General features: G+C 44.4%; 1 protein-coding gene across 1 annotated transcript in view; it reads left to right on the forward strand.

The window, feature by feature from the left end:
* LOC126195239 (lachesin-like) overlaps nt 1-21,214 on the forward strand; it is a 365,145-nt gene that overhangs the window by 77,877 nt on the left and 266,054 nt on the right. The window contains exon 2 of the mRNA XM_049933767.1: nt 18,423-18,644. Coding sequence (XP_049789724.1) covers nt 18,423-18,644 — 222 coding nt within the window. The remainder of the gene's footprint in view (nt 1-18,422; nt 18,645-21,214) is intronic.

Consider the following 21,214-nt stretch of genomic DNA (forward strand, 5'->3'; position numbering starts at 1 on the left):
TTATCACAGACATCTTCAACCTGTCTCTTGTCAGTAGTACATATCCTACTGAGTGGAAGCAAAGTTTAATTCAACCTATACCCAAGACTGACAATCCTAAGTCGCCAGGTGACTACAGGCCGATCAGCATACTACCTGCAATATCTAAAGCCCTAGAATACATCGTCCATGAACAACTGACGGATTACCTCAAAACTCATAACATCCACGACAAATATCAGTCAGGCTTTCGAAAGCACCATAGTACAGCAACTGCATTAATCAAAGTAACTGATGACATTAAACATGCTATGGACAGACGTGAAGCTACCATCCTAACACTGCTTGACTCTAGCAAGGCTTTTGATACAGTTGACTTTGATATATTACTAATTAAAATGAAACAGCTGAATTTCTCAAACAGTGCAATACACTGGTTCGACAGCTACCTGAAAAACAGAAGTCAACAAGTCATTTGTGGGGCGGCAAAGTCAACATGGAAAAACGAGCGCTCTGGAGGTCCCCAAGGCTCCGTCCTTGGTCCATTACTCTTCTCACTGTACATTAATGATATTTCTTCAGTGATTCACTCCTGCAACTACCATCTATATGCCGACGACATCCAACTGTACATAAGTGCAAGCCCCAAGAACATTGCTGACGCAGTAGCGAGTATGAACGCAGATCTTTGCTCTGTTTCTCGATGGGCACAGAACCTAGGTCTGAAACTAAACCCCAAGAAATCCCAGGTCATACTTATATCTCATCCAAAGTTAATCAGTCGGTACTTTCGCGAAACAGTCCCTCAAATACTCCTCAATGGTACCCAACTACCATACCAAAAAACAGTAAAGGACCTTGGAATAATCTTGGATGAACACCTAAACTGGGAAGAACAAACAGTCACAGCTTGCCGGAAATCGCTCTCCTCCCTACATGCAATTCAAAAATTTAGAAAAATATTTCCAACCCATGTTAAACAAAAATTAGTCCAAACACTAGTCTTGCCTAATCTTTACTACTGTGATGTAGTTCAACACGGCACAAATAGTGAAAATTCGAGATGCCTCGAACTAGTGATGAACGCTTGCGTTAGATACGTATGCAATATATGGTTGTATGATCATATCAGTCCTTCATACTCCCAGCTAGGTTGGATACGCCCACATAAGGTACGCGATCTCCACACGATGTGCTTACTTCATCGATTTCTTAGCCACTGGTGCCCCCTATACTTGTCTTCTCACATTAAACACCTATCATCATTCCACAACCGCAATACCAGATCGGATACGTCTAGCATCTTGGCTGTACCTTTACATAACACAAAATCTTTCTCCGTGTCATTCTCCATATCAGCCATACGACTATGGAATGCGCTCCCCTGTGATGTGCGTCTTATCCAGAACGACTCAACATTCAACAGGGAACTCAAGACTTACATGTTAGGAACGGTATAGCCACCATTGTTGTGCCCCTCTCATCTTTTTCTTTCTCCTCTCCATCATAGCTTCGAATTTTACCATTGTATTTCTCTTCCTCTAACCTATCTACCTCTTCTACATCTCTTTCACCCCATTCCATTGTCTTTTGTCTCTGCTTGATGAGAATAACTCACAAGCTGCAAGAATATAACGAGAAAATTCCCAACTAGCAATAGGACTGACATTCATAAAAGAAAAACATGTTTACTTTCATATACATAGTCATTATTATTATTATTATTATTATTCTTGATTGTTATAATTATCATTGTACTACTTTTATAATCTCTATTTTTTTTCTTTAACATTAATACTGTATAACATGTTATATGTCCTTAATGTTCTGTAGAAACTGAAATTTGTTGAATCTGAGTATGCCTGGTTAGGTGTAAGAGAGGGCCTGAAGGCCCTAATCTTGCCAGGTAAAATAAATGCATAAATAAATAAATAAATAAAAGTCGGCCACAGTATTAAAAACACTCCGGAACAACACACTTAAAACCCACTTGGAGCACACACGACGAAGAATAAAACTGCCAGGTGGGACATGCCGAGGGAAAGGTCAGAGAGGATGGAAAAGGAGGGGAGAGCATGCGGCAGCTGGGGAAGCGGCGGGATGAAGAGAGGAGGGGAATCAGTGGGTTCACGAAGAGGCAGGAGACACGTGTGGCGGGAGAGGAAGAGGGAAGACAGGGCAGGTGGGAGCACAGAGACACTGAAAGGAGGCACAAGAGATGGAGGGGGAGTGGGAAGGGGAAGCTGCTCAGGAGGAGGGAGGGGGAGGAGAGGGAACCCTGAGGCACGAAGATGGGGTTAGAGTTGGTAGGAAGGGTAGATGTCAGGGCAAAGCTCACCATCCGGGAGGGGTAGACGGTGGAAGTTGTGTTGGGAAATGAGATGGAGGATGTGCAGATGGAGAGAGGGTGGGACACAACGGTAAAGGCGCGGCAACTGGTTGGGTGTTGTGGGGAAGGCAGACACCAGGGGGTGAGGGGGATCAAGGCGGCGGACAATATATAGTGTGTGGATGTATGCAAGGAAAAGGAGAAGGTGGGGAAAGGGCATCCCCTTTCGTAGAGGATGCGTATGGGGGATGGAAGGCGGATGTGGAAGGCCAAGGTATTTTAGGGTAGGAGTGAGGTGGATAGGAAGGCCATAAATGGTGAGGTTGAAATCATGGAGGCGGAAGGAGTGGATGGTGCGGCCTATGATGATCGCCTGGGTCTCGGAGGGATTAACACGGAGGAACCACTGGTTGCACCAAGCGGTGAATTGGTCAAGGTGGGTTTGGAGGGTACATTGGGACCGTTGAGGGGTAGGATAAAGGACTAGGAAGGCGGTTTCATTAGCGAACTGGAGAAGATGAAGAGGAGGGGGAGGTTTGGGCATATCAGCAGTGTACAGGAGATAGAGGGGAAAGGACAGAACCTTGGGGCACGCCGGCAGAGGGATAGAAAGTACAGGAGTTGGAATTGTGGATAGTCACATAGGAGGGACGATGGGAGAGGAAGGAAGCAACGGGACGGACGAGGTTGATGGGGAGAGCATAGGTCTGGAGTTTGAAGAGGAGCCCGGGATGCCAGACACGGTCATAGGCATTCTGGAGATCAAGGGAAACAAAGATAGCAGAGCGATGGGAGTTAAGTTGGAGGGAAAGAAGATTGGTAAGGTTAAGGAGCTGGTCGTCCGCGGAGAAGGAAGGCCGGAAGCCACATTGGGTAAGAGGAAGGAGGCGGTGCTGGTTAAGGTGGCGGTGAATACGGCGAGACAGGATGGCCTCGAAGACCTTACTGAACACGGAGGTGAGGCAGATTGGACGATAGGAACAGGTATCAGAGGAGGGTTTGTTAGGTTTGGGGAACAGCAGGACATGGGAAGTCTTCCACATGTCAGGGTAAAATCCAGTGGAGAGGAGGACATTGTACAGGGTGGCAAGGACAGACAGGAAGAATGGAGGGGATTCCTTGAGGTGACGGTAGGTGACGCCATCATGACCAGGGCGGTGTTGCGTTTGGAGCGGAGGACGAGTGTGAAGTCTTGTGTGGTGATGGGAGTGATGATGTCTGAGGGGGGTAACCGATCCAAGTACTGGAAACTAGGGCCAAGTGGGGGGACAGAGGTGTCAGTGCGGTCAAGGACGGTGGGGAAGAGGGAGTAATCAAAATGGGGATCGTCAGGAATGGAGAAGACCACTGATAGGTAGGAAGCAAAATGGTTAGCCTTACTGAGGTTGTAAGGGAAGGGTCGATCGTCATGGAGGATGGGGTAATGCGGGGTGGGAAGGCTACCAGTAAGGCGGTGGAAGGCTGACCAGTACTTGGAGGAGTTGACAGGGAGGGTGGAGTTGAGGCGTGTGCATGTCTGGCGCCAGTCCCGGCGTTTCTTTGCTGTAAGGAGGTTCCGGATATGTCGCTGTAATTGATATGTCGCTGTAATTGCCGGTGGCGGGTGAGAGTGTCCCGGTCACGAGTGTGGAGGAAGGAGCGGTAGAGCCTGCGGGAGTCACGCAGAAGAAGGACGGCCTATGGAGGTAGCATAGGGCGGTGATGGTGGATGAGTCTGGTAGGGACATGAGCCTCCACAGCGTGAGTGATGGACTTCTGAAGGAAGGAAGAGGCATGGGTGATGTCATCAGGGTGGTGAAAGGTGAGGGGTGGCTTTCGACCTGTAAGGCAATGGATTCCCGGTAGGCATCCCAATTGGCACGGTGGTAGTATGAATATGTCAGATTGAATATCTTATTTAATGAAAGTTTGCACTAATGTAAACGAGTGTAAAACAAATAGTACTTACATGAAGAACATGTCGTCAAAGATGTACAGTGGTTTAAGAGCTGAGTTGCTCAAGTCATACATTAAAATATGACATAATGTTCTTCAAAAAGTCAAACATTGAAACATAAGTAACACCGGTGTGGTGTGAGGAGACTGACTCTGTGGCAACTAGTCACGCTGCCAAATAAACGTGATGTAGGGCGCGCCACAAGTGGGCCACTAGTAACATCAGCCTAACGATTTTGTATATTAACATTTTCTGAAGTTTTAAGCATACGTACAGCCAATAGGGCTTTCACCAAAAATTAATTTTACAAATTATTGAGTAACATTTATAAATGAGCTTCAATCGGGATAAAATAGTACAAAGTTCGCTACGTTTTGCGTAGCACAGGTAGAACCAGAGTTAAATGCGACTGGAATTACATACGTAATAAAGACCATCAGTTCGTTATATGACACAAAATATGAAAAGAAAGCTTGCACAACAAGGGCACAGAGGTCATCTGGTGTGTTAGCAATGAGCGTAACTTAACTGAGGTAAAATAATATTTCTGAGAGCACTGGTTTAAAATCATTAAAGAAATTCTTATTTTTAAACTGCACTTGTTCATTCAACATGTCATATTTATTTGGTGTGTGCCTGAAAATTTAAAAGTTCTTCCAAGACATCAAGTTTTCTCCCTTTCTTTTCTCTATGCAGAATTGTCATTTCGTTTAATTCTTTGGGGTTATGCCCTGTTATGAAAAGATGTTTTGCAAAAGTTATGTTGTGCACATTAGTGCCTTTTATGCCTCAAAGATGTTCTTTGTATCTTACGTTGAAAGCTCTGCCTGTCTGTCCAATATAAAATGCTGAACATGTATTACAGGAAATTTTATATACCCCTGATCCACGTAAAGGTTCGATTGAAGCTTTTAGATTATGAATTAAATTTTTTTCTGTAAGTTATTATGTGTGGAGAAAGCAACCTTGAAGCCGTATTCTTTTAGTTAACAGACGCTGATATGTTTCCTAAAAAAGGGTATTGAGATGCACTTTTTATCTTTATTATTAGTTTGACCAGTACCTAAAGTGGCGACTCTTTCTTTAGTTTTTTCTTTAAGGATGTTTTCCACTAGTGAGGGTTCATAGCCGTTATTAAATGCTATTGTCTTAATTACATCAATTTCTTTCTGCAGTTTACCTAGTCATAAGGGAGTAAACACGGCACGGTGAATTGCTGAATGAAAGAAAGCTTTTTATGAGATTGAGGGTGTGTCGAATCTTATATTTTAATGTATGACTTGAGCAACTCAGCCCTTAAATCACTGTACATCTTTGACGATATGTTCTTCATGTAAGTACTATTTGTTTTATACTCGTTTACATTAGTGTAAGCTTTTATTAGATAAGATATTTAATCTGACATATTCATTTTAGGCAATTACCTTAACTTCTGATGAAGTCACCCTTAGAGGTGACGAAATCTGGTCAAGGTATATAGAAAATCTATGCAACCCGTTGGCAGATTTTTACATATTTTTCAAAAAACGAATGGATCACTGGGAATTAAGCAAACGTCCAGGATGCCTCGCAGACGTACGCGCGAATCGTACCGTCAGGTCAGTGGTTTTGAAAGAGTACGCATTATTGATATGAGAGAATGCGATGCATCCCTCCAGGAGACTGCTGCTCGTGTGGGACGAGGTGTTTCGGAAGCGGCAGTGTGCAGTATGCTTCACTGAAGGCCGCAGAACACGACGAGATGCGTCAGGTCGCACAACCCAGACCAACCCTCGAGAAGATCGATACCTCATCTGGACGGCATTTCAGGATAGATCTGCGCCCCTCTCGGCTCTGGGACACTAGTGGAACGGTGTAACAAATCGTCCAATATTAGGGAAGACAGTCCGTCGCCGTTTATTATGGAATGGATTACGTGCGTGTCCTCCACTTCTCCGCCTACCTTTGGCGTATAGCAGAAGCATACTACACGCAGTGACTGCATTCGCACAAATCGTACAGCACCAACCATTTCTCATGGTGTGGGGTGCTATTCGGTACAAACAAAAATCACAGCTTGTGCGTGTCCGGGGCACTGTGACCATTGTGACTACGTGAACGACTTCCTGCGAATCGTAGCCATACACTTTCTCCATAACTCGCCAGACGCCATTTTTCAGCAAGACAATTCACGACCACATTTTGCTGCATGAAAACGTGCCTTGTTGGTGTCACACAATGTCACCATTCTTGCGTGGCCCACCACATCAGCTGACTCGCCGCCAATCGAAAACGTGTGGGATATGGCGAAACGATGGGTGCAGCTCTGTGATCCAGTGCCAACCAACACAGATGAACTTTTGAACCACGTGAATGCAGCGTGGATTGTTATACCACAGGACGCCGTTGGCGCCTTGCATGTGTCGATACCATCACTCATGGAACAAGCTATCAACGCTCAGACTACCTAACAGACCACAACTATAATTTCTGTCCCGACACAGACAATGTTGAGTGTTAATGGAAAAAGTTCAAGGCGATCGTAAAATGCGTTTTAGACAGGTATGTGCCGAGTAAAACTGTGAGGGACGGAAAAACCTACCGTGGTTCAACAACAAAGTTAGTAAACTACTGCGAAAGCAAAGAGAGCTTCACTGCGAATTTAAACGCAGCCAGAAACTCTCAGACAAACAGAAGCTAAACGATGTCAAAGTTAGAGTAAGGAGGGCTATGCGTCAAGCGTTCAGTGAATTCGAAAGTAAAATTCTATGCACCGACTTGACAGAAAGTCGTAGGAAGTTCTGGTCATACGTTAAATCAGTAAGTAGATCGAAACAGCATATCCAGAAACTCTGGGCTGATAATGGCATTGAAACAGAGGATGACACGCGTAAAGCTGAAATACTAATCACCTTTTTCCAAAGCTGTTTCACAGAGGAAGACCGCACTGTAGTTCCTTCTCTAAATCCTCCCACGAACGAAAAAATAGCTGACATCGAAATAAGTGCCCATGGAATAGAAAAGCAACTGAAATCACTCAACAGAGGAAAGTCTAGTGGACCTGCCGATTCTACACGGAGCACCCGAAAGAACTTGCCCTACTTCTAACAGCCGTGTACCTCAAGATTCCAAATGACTGAAAAAGAGCACAAGTAGTTCCAGTTTTCAAGAAAGGTCGTCGAGCAGATGCGCAAAACTATAGATCTATATCTCTGACATCGATCTGTTGTAGAATATTAGAAGATGTTTTTTGCTCGCGTATCATGTCGTTTTTGGAAACCCAGAATCTACTCTGTAGGAATCAACATGGATTCCGGAAACAGCGATCGTGTGAGACCCAACTCGCTTTATTTGATCATGAGACCCAGAAAATATTATTTACAGGCTCCCAGGTAGATGCTATTTTCCTTGACTTCCGAAAGGCGTTCGATACAGTTCCGCACTGTCGCCTGATAAACAAAGTAAGAGCCTACGGAATATCAGACCAACTGTGTGGCTAGATTGAAGAGTTCTCAGCAAACAGAACACAGCATGTTGTTCTCAATGGAGATACGTCTACAGACGTTAAAGTAACCTCTGGCGTGCCACAGGGGAGTGTTATGGGACCATTGCTTTTCACAATATATGTAAATGACGTAGTAGATAGTGTCGGAAGTTCCATGCGGCTTTTCACGGACGATGCTGTAGTATAAAGAGAGGTTGCAGCATTAGAAAATTGCAGCGAAATGCAGGAAAATCTGCAGCGGATATGCACTTGGTGCAGGAAGTGCCAACTGACCCTTAACACAGCCAAATGCAATGTATTGCGAATACATAGAAAGAAGGATCCCTTATTGCATGATTATATGATAGCAGAACAAATACTGGTAGCAGTTACTTCTGTAAAATACCTGGGAGTATGCGTACGGAACGATTTGAAATGGAATGATCATATAAAATTAATTGTTCGTAAGGCGGGTGCCAGGTTGAGATTCATTGGAAGAGTCCTTATAAATTGTAGTCCATCAACTAAGGAGGTGGCTTACAAAACACTCGTTCGACCTATACTTGAGTATTGCTCATCAGTGTGGGATCCGTACCAGGTCGGGTTGACAGAGAAGATAGAGAAGATCCAAAGAAGTTTAGTGACAGGTTTATTTGGTAACCGTGATAGCGTTACGGAGATGTTTAGCAAACTCAAGTGGCAGACTCTGCAAGAGAGGCTCTCTGCATCGCGGTGTAGCTTGCTCTCCAGGTTTCGAGAGGGTGCGTTTCTGGATGAGGTATTGAATACATTGCTTCCCCCTACTTATACCTCCCGAGGAGATCACGAATGTAAAATTAGAGAGATTCGAGCGCGCACGGAGGCTTTCCGGCAGTCGTTCTTCCCGCGAACCATACGCGACTGGAACAGGAAAGGGAGGTAATGACAGTGACACGTAAAGTGCCCTCCGCCACACACCGTTGGGTGGCTTGCGGAGTATAAATGTAGATGTAGATGGCGGACACTGTGCGTACTAGACAACTTGACAAATGCTGAACCGACATGATTGAAATTCTAATCAGAACTTACTAATGCACATGTCCTGTGAATATGAACGTCCTATCACTAGCCGTTCGAAGTGTTCTGTTTTTTTTTTTTTTTTTTCTGAACATGAGTGTATGATCATATATACAATAGCGTGAAACGAACGTATCTCGTGCTGGTTGGTACAATTGACCTCAAGGAAGACGTCAAGGGTGAAAGGATTCAAGTTTCCTCAGTATTTTTTAAGCATTCCACAACCGTAATGTAATCGCACGTGAGTGTCCGGCATAAGACTGCATACAGTTACCACTTCCGATAAGTGTCTCAAATCTTTACGCAACCTGTTGTACGTTGGGGTGTAACCTACTTGTCTGATTTATGACCGTTGCCAAATTACGTGTGTTTTACTTGCCCCTGCGGAACATCATTGTATTTGGATTGCTAATGAGTCATTTATAGTAGTACGAACCTTTGTTCAAAATGATTTACTGCTTTTCTTCCATTGGTATTGGCTACAGAAAGCGAAACAGGAAAAGAATAGAGTTGAATGTGTATGGCTGATGGCTTCACTAATACTTTCCTTCAAATATTTAGCGGCTGTAGCAAGCTATCTACCTGGACATGGTGGAAAGCAATACCTGCGAATGTTTCACGTGAAAACTCATGAAGCAAAATAAAAAAAAAATATTGTTAACGTTCTACATCTTTATTCTTCATGTCTACACCTTTATTCCTCAACATCGTCACCCTGATTACGAACTCATTTTCCCCAACGAGTGACCGGTTTGTTAACATCGCCACTGTAGAATGTTTGATTTTCTGGATGGAGCCACAACAATACCTCAACTTGCATCGCTTCATTACTATGAAACTGGAGGCCTCCAAGATGTTTCTCAAGTTTTGGAAACAGATGAAAATCGGATGCCGCCAACTCGGGATTGTATGGAGGATGATCGGTGACAGTGAACAGAACGCATCGAATTGTTGCGGATATCTTAGTGTTCGTATATTGCTGTTGTTATCATGCTGACGGAGATGGTGCTCCATTTGTGGATGAAATCTTCGAATTCGAAACTCGAATACATCGCACTTTCCTCACACACCGACATACTTACGTTGTGGCCGGAAATATACAGACATGAAGAAAAAAGACGCAGAATTTTAATGTCGTTTGGTTATTTGAAAATGTTGAAGAGATATCACGTAAGAAATTCGGAGGCATTACTTTACGGCACGCTCTCGTACAAAAGCTAAAGATTTCGAAATACTTCACGAACTGTCGATGAGAACTTAACAGCACACATTCGTCTGTATTGAAAGATCTTCACCTTTTGCAAAAAAAAAAAAAAACTATCAGTATGTACCAAAAACTAATTAAAAGAAGGTAAGAAGTATTAGCAGTACAGAAAACGAGAAAGGGACTACATGCAAAAGAGAATATAAAACATGAACACGTTTAGTTACAGAATTTCACCAAACATTTGTTAATAAACATTTGTCGTGCGTTCCGGTCCATTCTGCAGCGTGTTTGTAATGTTACACTGTTATTGACGTCCTGTTACGGGGAGCGCATTGTGAGGTTTCTACAGCATTGTTCCGTTTTGACTGGCAACAAAAACCAAAATTTCCATATATTTAGGCTTTGAATTGCGGTGTTCTGGTACATGAAGCATTAATAAACTGGAAATTCGAAGTATTTTTGTCTTTTTTTATTATTTACAAGCAATGGTGACGTATGTCATGAGTAAAATTTAATACGAGAGTAAATCTGAATGCTACTAATTTAGACGAAGCCTAAACTTGATTCCTACAGTTATCAGTTTAGATAGGAAGCTACCTGCAGTTAGTTCATTATTTAAGTTTCAAGAAGCGGTTACAAGAATTTAAACTTTTTTATGTACTGAAATATCTGTATACCGATTGTTCAGTACACTATATAAGCTGAATGCATGTAAATAAAACCGATAGATGAATAGATGCATTTCAAATTACTACGCCTGACATTTATTCTCATAGAATTACATAATATTCACTTTCCATCCTCGCACACTGACAGAGCAGAGAAATGTTTCTGACGAGTAGTAATTACAACGATGGTTGGCACCACCTACAAATATAAATATAATATCATAAGAAGCAGTTACTTGCGGCTATTACTTGGTTTATTTCGACAAATACCATGTTTTGTAGAAAAACTCAAAAAGTTAACGAAACTAATGTGGTGTGCAAATTGATACATGAACTGGTGATACACTTAAATTCGAAGTTAACGTGTTCATAAAAAAATTATTACTTTTCGATAGTTCATATCTTACTGAAAAGTTTAATGGACAGATTGAACGGAATTTATTTTACATTATGTCGAAACTGTTGATCAGAGATAAAATTCAACGATGAACACTGGAAATACACTCCTGGAAATTGAAATAAGAACACCGTGAATTCATTGTCCCAGGAAGGGGAAACTTCATTGACACATTCCTGGGGTCAGATACATCACATGATCACACTGACAGAACCACAGGCACATAGACACAGGCAACAGAGCATGCACAATGTCGGCACTAGTACAGTGTATATCCACCTTTCGCAGCAATGCAGGCTGCTATTCTCCCATGGAGACGATCGTAGGGATGCTGGATGTAGTCCTGTGGAACGGCTTGCCATGCCATTTCCACCTGGCGCCTCAGTTGGACCAGCTTCATCCAGTCCCAAACATGCTCAATGGGGGACAGATCCGGAGATCTTGCTGGCCAGGGTAGTTGACTTACACCTTCTAGAGCACGTTGGGTGGCACGGGATACATGCGGACGTGCATTGTCCTGCTGGAACAGCAAGTTCCCTTGCCGGTCTAGGAATGGTAGAACGATGGGTTCGATGACGGTTTGGACGTACCGTGCACTATTCAGTGTCCCCTCGACGATCACCAGTGGTGTACGGCCAGTGTAGGAGATCGCTCCCCACACCATGATGCCGGGTGTTGGCCCTGTGTGCCTCGGTCGTATGCAGTCCTGATTGTGGCGCTCACCTGCACGGCGCCAAACACGCATACGACCATCATTGGCACCAAGGCAGAAGCGACTCTCATCGCTGAAGACGACACGTCTCCATTCGTCCCTCCATTCACGCCTGTCGCGACACCACTGGAGGCGGGCTGCACGATGTTGGGGCGTGAGCGGAAGACGGCCTAACGGTGTGCGGGACCGTAGCCCAGCTTCATGGAGACGGTTGCGAATGGTCCTCGCCGATACCCCAGGAGCAACAGTGTCCCTAATTTGCTGGGAAGTGGCGGTGCGGTCCCCTACGGCACTGCGTAGGTTCCTACGGTCTTGGCGTGCATCCGTGCGTCGCTGCGGTCCGGTCCCAGGTCGACGGGCACGTGGACCTTCCGCCGACCACTGGCGACAACATCGATGTACTGTGGAGACCTCACGCCCCACGTGTTGAGCAATTCGGCGGTACGTCCACCCGGCCTCCCGCATGCCCACTATACGCCCTCGCTCAAAGTCCGTCAACTGCACATACGGTTCACGTCCACGCTGTCGCGGCATGCTACCAGTGTTAAAGACTGCGATGGAGCCCCGTATGCCACGTCAAACTGGCTGACACTGACGGCGGCGGTGCACAAATGCTGCGCAGCTAGCGCCATTCGACGGCCAACACCGCGGTTCCTGGTGTGTCCGCTGTGCCGTGCGTGTGATCATTGCTTGTACAGCCCTCTCGCAGTGTCCGGAGCAAGTATGGTGGGTCTGACACACCGGTGTCAATGTGTTCTTTTTTCCATTTCCAGGAGTGTATTTTAGAAACGTGCAAAATTCAAATATGGTTACTATAATTACTTTTGGGGTGTTACGACACTAAAGAAGCATTTAGAACTGGAAAGAGTATGTTGAGAAGAAGGACTACATTAAATTGTAATATTGTCTTTATCAGAGCCATCAGCAATTAATCATATCACTCTACTTTGTATATCCTTGATAAGAGTACTAAACTGCATTTGTTTAGAATGCGAATATACATCAGTGCATATGTTGATTTAATAGTACCAACACCTGTTTAATATTTAGTCTGCAGTCTACAGTAATTATCAGTGACCTTCATAAATAAATCCATAAATATAAAAGTTTAACTAACTTCCGAAAACGTGCACCACATTTGATATCAAAAAACAAGAAAGGGCGTTTCTTCCTTGACATGCAATGGAGAAAGACTTACGTGTGTATGTGTTTGTTTGTTTGTGTGTGTGTGTGTGTGTGTGTGTGTGTGTGTGTGTGCGTTTGCAGCGTTAACGCCCATCAGTGGACTATAATATGGGTGAAACGTAGGTGAAGCAAGAAGTAACAGTAAACAGGAAAGACATATTTCACTTTAACTGACCGCGTTCAATGATTTACATTGATTCACTTCACAATGTATAACGTTTCTGCAGAACTGCTACAGCTCACCTGGAGATACCAACCACGCATTTTCAACTTCAGAGAGATCACCAAGAAAAAGTATAAGTACATCGTGCATCCTTATTTTTGTAGCCATTAAGGAATCTATGGTTCTGAACTTAAGTCATCCATGACGGCACAGGCTAATTCTTCAGATATTTCCTGTGGAAGTCAGAGTTATTGGATTCGTGTATTGAAAAATTGAACGAACAGCGATGTTGGTTCTGTAAGCGTGATTTTCAGGAAATCCGTTTCACTGTCTCGTATGAGTAACAGCTAGTTACTCCTGAGTCGATTCCTAATTACATTTCCATTTGTTTCCATTTGCGTCCCATACAGAAAACAAAGTTGTTATTCTCTAACGGTTGTAAGTTACAGCCAATTTACAGTTCTCAAGTAAACTGAAATGTCGTTTGCGTAGCGGAGTCCATGAGCCAATGGTATTCACGTTATTTCACGTCAGTGTGCGTTAACAATGTTCGTCATTCTTTGATCTGATGCAGTCGCTAACATTTGCAATTTGTATTATTCTTCACGTTACATTTAAGTGTCCTATTGTACAAATCTGTTCTGGTGCCCGATAAGTGAAAGAACACATGATACACAGGAGACGAACATTTTGTTGCGAATGTTGCGATGACAATAGCGAACGTGTCTCTGACGTCTCGGAGGGCTTACGTTGTTGTATTATCTTCCGATAAGGCGACTTCGTTATAAGACTGGAGGAAAGAACAAGCCGACCGAAGCATCACGGACACATTCCCAACTCACAAGCAAATTTTATTGCTGTCCTAGGTATCGAAAGCATTCATCGTTATATGTGAAGAAATTTTTGTTTCTGTATTTAGTAGATATATAGTCTTGTTTGAAACTACAGAACAACACAACAGTTTCGCGTCTCTATTTGCGTCGTCGACTTACACATTTACAAGCCGCAAACTTTGCTTATACAGTGCTTGGGAAAGGTTACTTCGTCCCTAAAGTAAGCGCTTTCTGTTGTGTTTTATTCGTGTGTGGAGCGAGGGAAACGCATATTGCCTAGTATTTATCTTACTGTAGTAGTTCATACGCATGACGTACGCTTTTAACAACAAAAAGTTGATAGTCTTCTTTCAGGAACTTCAGTTATGCCCAAAATACTTTCGAGAACTAAATCACCTTCCTTCCAAGGATTTCTGTTTAATCACGCTGCGTGTTTCTGCTATTCTTTTGTCTAGCTGCTAAGGACGAGTCGCACTTCAGAAGAGCTTCATATCCTCTGCAGTCGAATATCTTGATCTGGCATTTATCCACAAGGGAGCTACAGTTCAGACCGCAAGCTATAAACTGTTTTCAAGGTGCTGTACATTTCTTGATGGTCTTTCGGTGACGGTACTTCCGTAACGAGGAAAGCATTGTCTGTGAAGAATCTGAGAGCGCTATTGGTCATATCGGATAACTTTTTTATGTATACCTGTAATATTTCCAAGAATATGCTCAACTCACTTAATAAAGACAAGTCTTCCGGTTCTGACTGTACACCAGTTAGGTTGCTTTCAGAGCACGCTGATATAATAGCTCCTTAGTTTGCAGTCACATACAACCGCTCCTCTACGAAAGTGCAATACCTGAAGACCGGATAATTTCACACCATTACTTATGAAAGGATATACGAGTACCCCATGGAAATGGAGACCCATATCACCCATACTGGTTTGCGTTATTTTCTTGGAACGCACACTGTGCTCGAACATTATGAATTACCTCAATGAAAACCATTTGTTTGCAAAGAGTCATCACGAATTCATGAAATATCGCTCTTGTGAAAGACAACGAGCTTTTTATTCACAGGACGTATTGAGTGGTATCGACAGGGGACCGCAAACTGTTCCCACATTTCTAGATTTCAGAAAGCTTTTAACAACGGCCCTCACAAGCGGCTTCTAAATAAACTGCGTACCTATGGAGTATTGTCTCAGCTGTGCGAACTGTATTAGGATTTCCTGTCAGAAAGATAACAGTTTGTAGTAATCGATGTCAACCAAATGAAAAATTATGTAGGTGAGATATCCGTATAGTGTATAAACAGGCGTTCGACTCTCGCAATGAACAGTGTGAAGTCATCCACATGAGAGTACTAAACGGATACACGATAAATCAGAAAAATCTGCAGACCGGCAATTCAATGACATACCTAAGTATTACGATTACAAACAACTTAAATAGGAACGATCACTTCGAGTGTTGAATGCGTACTGAAGACTCGGTTGTATTGCCAGATTCAAAAGATCAACGGACTGTTGATGACTGGAAACATGTTGCCTGGTCGGACGAGACTCGTTTAACATTGTATCGTGTGGATGGAGGTGTACGATTATGGAGACAGGCTCATGAATCCATGAACCCTGCATGTCATCAGGGGAGTGCTCAAGCCGGTGGAGGCTCTATAATGGTTTGGAGTGTGTGCAGTTGGATTCATGTGGGACCCCTGAAACGACGAGATACATCTCTGACAGGTGACACGTAAGCATTCTGTCTGATCACCTGCACCCATTCGTGTCCAGTGTGCATTCCGACGTAATTGGGCAAATCTTGCAATTCGACACACCACGCGTCCAGAATTGCTACAGAGTGGCTCCAGGAACAATCTTCGGAGTTCAAACACTTCTGCTGGACACCAAACTCCTCAGACATGAACATTATTGAGCTTATCTGGGATGTCCTGCAATGTACTGTTCAGAGAAGATCTCGAACACCCCCCCCCCACCCCCCGCCCCTCCCACCGGACTCGTACCGATTTATGGACACCTCTGCCTGATTGGTGGTGTCACTATCTGCTGGTGAACGAGATTTACTTGAAGGCTATTCATTGCCAAAATGAACTTCATAATGTGCTCAGATTGCTTTTTGTAAAGTCTGAAACCTGTACGTTTCCCTTTTTATTTATTAACTATTCGCTTTTTAAGCCTACAGCCTGTGTTATTTACAAAAGTCTTCTTACGTGATTTATGAAACTGATTACTGGTACCTAGCCTTTCGTGCAGAATGAGTGTACAAACTGTGTAATAGCGTCAGTCCACAATAACTTACCAGGAATAGCTAGACACCTATACGTGAACGTTAATACATTGTGTGTACATCCTTCGCCTTTGTGACGGCTTGGACGCTGCTGATGACACTTTGGATGAGGGTTCTGAATACCTCTTCTACCTCAAGAGCAGAAAGCAGAGGAGGTAGTGACGCTGGGGTCACGAGCAAAGTCGACTTTCCTACACATCCCAAATATATTAGAGTAAGTTCAGGTCCATTAACCATTGCCTCAAAGATATAAGTTGCACTGTCATGTTGACACAGTCCAGAGGCTTCGCTCTTTACAGCAACTCATGAGTCGCTTAACAATGACAATACAAATTTGTGGTATATGAGAAGTTGTTTGATGATTGTATCCCATTCTTCTACCTTCCCACTTACAACCATTAAGGTTGCTGGAAACTGGTAGCACTTTGGAACTCACAACTGACTTTTTCCTCTGACACTATGAGACTGATTACCCTCCACAGTGCTTGAAGGTCCCAGTCTGGTTGTATTGATTTACCTGTGGCTACGTTTGGCAATGGCACTTCTATCACATAACCAATAGTTTACTTGCGCAGTTTTAAAAAGGTTGAAACTCCCTGAGTAGTAGGTTACTCAGGGGACATACAATGAGCGCCCAAGTTCGAAGTCTCTGAGCTTCCCTGACAGACTCTCTTATCGCCCTATACTGAAAACGCGATACCCCTTGCCTACATTCATACTGAGGGGTCCACCTATCGTGTTCCCAAATACACACATCAAAAAAAGTTTTGCATCACCTCGGTTCCGAGAGTACTGAAACCTGTACTGAAAATTGGAATGGAGATTTCCGCCCTTTCTATTGCTCATGAAAACCACACATTGCATGTTGTACCACCATACAGCCAGACATTCAGAAGTGGTGGTCCACATTATTGTACACACCGGTACCTTTAATACCCAGTAGCACGTCCTCTTGCATCGATGCATTCCTGTATTCATCGTAGCATACTATCCCCAAGTTCATCAAGGCACTGTTTGTCCAGGTTGTCCCACTCCTCAATGTCTATTCGGCGTAGATCCCTCAGAGAGATTGGTGGGTGACGTCGTCCATACACAGCCCTGTTCAATCTATCCCAGGCATGTTCGATAGGTTTCATGTCAGGAGAATATGCTGGTCACTTTAGTCGAGGGATGTCGTTAGCTCAAGGAAGTCATTCACAATATGTGCACGATGGGGGTGCAAATTATCGTCCATGAACAATAATGCGTCTCCAATATGCTGCCGATAAGGTTGCACTATCGGTCGGAGGATGGCATTCACATGTCGTACAGCGGTTACGGTGACTTGCATGACCACCAGCGGCGTACGTCGGCCTCACATAATGCCACCCCAAAACAACAGGGAACCTCCACCTTGCTGCACTCACGGACAGTGTGTCTAAGGCGTTCAGCCTGACCGGGTTGTCTCCAAACACATCGCCTACGGTTGTCTGGTTGAATGCATATGCGAGCGATCCATTCGTTGTTCTGCCAATCTGTACCGCGCTTCATATTGTCTTGGTTGCAAAGATGGACCTCGCCGTGGTCGCCGGGAGTGAAGTTGAGCATCAAGCAGCCTGTTGCGCACAGTTTAGGTCGTAACACGACGTCCTATGGCTGCACGAGAAGCATTATTCATCATGGTGGCGTTGCTATCAGGGTTCCTCCTAGTCATAGTCCGTAGGTAGCTGTCATCCATCCATTGCAGTAGTAGCCCTTGGGCGGCTTGAGCGAGGCATGTCATCGACAGTTCCTGTAGATCTGTATCTCCTCCAAGTCCGAACAACATCCCTTTCGTACAGTCCGAGACACCTGGACACTACCCTTGTTGAAAGCCTTCCTGGTACAAAGTAACAATGCGGACGCCGTCTAGACGCGATTGAACCACAGACCACACGAGCAGTGTACCTCCTTCCCTGTGGAATGATTGGAACTCATTGGCTGTAGGACCTCCTTCGTCTAATAGGCGCTGCTCATGCATGATAGTTTACATCTTTGGGCAGGTTTAGCGACATCTCTGAACAGTTCAAGGAGCCTCTGTCTGCGACACACTGTCCACAGTCAACGCCCATCTTCAAGAGTTCTGAGAAACGGGGGGATCTAAGACTTTTTGATATAAGTAGTTATCTCCACTTTGCATTTTTGTCGTATTGTATGTGAGTAACAATTCTCTGCACGCAGTATCTTTCTTTTATATCCGGCTCAAAAGCGCAGTGGATCTCGGTTCGCACAGTGGCTGTTACCTGGATCCGCCTCTCACCTGTTGCAGTGCCAGACACGTGGTCCCCGCCCCGGCTGGTGTCACCAGAGCCAGAGTTCGTGGGGCCCGTTGGTAACCTGACCGCACCTGTCGGCAAGGAGGTCATCCTCAGCTGCGTCGTCGACCACCTGGGCAAGTACAAGGTCAGTCAGTTTCGCATCCTTTACCTCATATACACTTTTTTTTTGTCGTCAGTCTACTGACTGGTTTAATGCGGCCCGCCACGAATTCCTTTCCTGTGCCAACCTCTTCATCTCAGAGTAGCACTTGTAACCTACGTCCTCAATTATTAGCTTGACGTATTCCAATCTCTGTCTTCCTCTACAGTTTTTGCCCTCTACAGCTTACTCTAGTACCATGGAAGTCATTCCCTCATGTCTTAGCAGATGTCCTATCACCTTTTCCCTTCTCCTTATCAGTGTTTTCCACATATCCCTCTCCTCTCCGATTCTGCGTAGAACCTCCTCATTCCTTACCTTATCAGTCCACCTAATTTTCAACATTCGTCTATAGCACCACATCTCAAATGCTTCGATTCTCTTCTCTTCCGGTTTTCCCACAGTCCATGTTTCACGACCATACAATGCTGTACTCCAGACGTACATCCTCAGAAATTTCTTCCTCAAATTAAGGCCGGTATTTGATATTAGTAGACTTCTCTTGGCCAGAAATGCCTTTTTTGCCATAGCGAGTCTGCTTTTGATATCCTCCTTGCTCCGTCCGTCATTGGTTATTTTACTGCCTAGGTAGCAGAATTCCTTAACTTCATTGACTTCGTGACCATCAATCCTGATATTAAGTTTCTCGCTGTTCTCATTTCTACTACTTCTCATTACCTTCGTCTTTCTCCAATTAACTCTCAAACCATACTGTGTACTCATTAGACTGTTCATTCCGTTCAGCAGATCATTTAATTCTTCTTCACTTTCACTCAGGATAGCAAAGTCATCAGCGAATCGTATCATTGATATCCTTTCACCCTGTATTTTAATTCCACTCCTGAACCTTTCTTTTATTTCCATCATTGCTTCCTCGATGTACAGATTGAAGAGTAGGGGGCGAAAGGCTACAGCCTTGTCTTACACCCTTTTTAATACGAGCACTTCGTGCTTGATCGGTCACTCTTATTATTCCCTCTTGGTTGTTGTACATATTGTATATGACCCGTCTCTCCATATAGCTTACCCCTACTTTTTTCAGAATCTCGAACAGCTTGCACCATTTTATATTGTCGAACGCTTTTTCCATGTCGACAAATCCTATGAAGGTGTCTTGATTTTTCTTTAGCCTTGCTCCCATTACTAGCCATAACATCAGAATTGCCTCTCTCGTCCCTTTACTTTTCCTAAAGGCAAACTGATCGTCACCTAGCGCATTCTCAATTATCTTTTCCATTCTTCTGTATATTATTCTTGTAAGCAGCTTCGATGCATGAGCCAATAAAATTGCTACACCACAAAGATGACGTGCTACAGACGCGAAATTTTACCGACAGGAAGACGATGCTGTGATATGCAAATGATTAGCTTTTCAGAGTATTCACACAAGGTTGGCGCTGGTGGCGACACCCACAACGTGCTGACATGAGGAAAGTTTCCAACCAATTTCTCATACGCAAACAGCAGTTGACCGGCGTTGCCTGGTGCAACGCTGATGTGATGCTGCATGTAATGAGGAGAAATGCGTACCATCACGTTTCCGACTTTGATAGAGGTCGGATTCTAGCCTATCGCGATTGCGGTTTATCGTATCGCGGCATTGCTGCTCGCGTTGGTCGAGATCCAATGACTGTTAGAAGAATATGGAATCGGTGGGTTCAGGAGGGTAATGCGGAACGCCGTGCTGGATCCCAACGGCCACGTATCACTAGCAGTCGAGATGACAGGCATCTTATGCGCACGGCTGTAACGGATCGTGCAGCCACGTCTCGATCCCTGAGTCAACAGATGGGGACGTTTGCAAGACTAACACTATCTGCACGAACAGTTCGACGACGTTTGCAGTAGCATGGACTATCAGCTCGGAGACCATGACTGCGGTTAGCCTTGACGCTTCATCACAGACAGGAGCGCCTGCGATGGTGTACTCAACGACGAACCTGGGTGCACAAAGGCAAAACGTCATTTTTTCGGATAAATCCTGGTTCTTTTTGCAGCATCATGATGGTCGCATCCGTGTTTGGCGACATCGTGGTGAACGCACTTTGGAAGCGTGTATTCGTCATCGCCATCCTAGCGTATCACCCTTCGTGATGATATGGGATGCCATTGGTTACACGTCTCGGTCACCTCTTGTTCTCATTGACGGCACTTTGAACAGTGGACGTTACATTTCAGATGTGTTACGACCCATGGGTCTACTGCTCATTCGATTCGTGCGAAACCCTACATTTCTGCAGGATAATGCACGGCCGCATGTTGCAGGTCCTGTACGGGCCTTTCTGGATACAGAGAATGGTCGACTGCTGCCCTGGCCAGCACATTCTCCAGATCTCTCACCAATTGAAAACGTCTGGTCAGTGGTTGCAGAGGAACTAGCTCGTCACAATACGCCACTCACTACTCTTCATGAACTGTGGTATCGTGTTGAAGCTGCATGGGAAACTGTACCTGTACAAGCCATCCAAGCTCTGTTTGACTCAATGCCCAGGCGTATCTACGCCGTTATTACGACCAGCGGCGGTTGTTCTGGGTACAGATTTCTCAGGATCTAT

This window comes from Schistocerca nitens, chromosome 7 (genome assembly GCF_023898315.1).
Source record: "Schistocerca nitens isolate TAMUIC-IGC-003100 chromosome 7, iqSchNite1.1, whole genome shotgun sequence".
Classification (NCBI taxonomy): Eukaryota; Metazoa; Arthropoda; class Insecta; order Orthoptera; family Acrididae; genus Schistocerca; species Schistocerca nitens.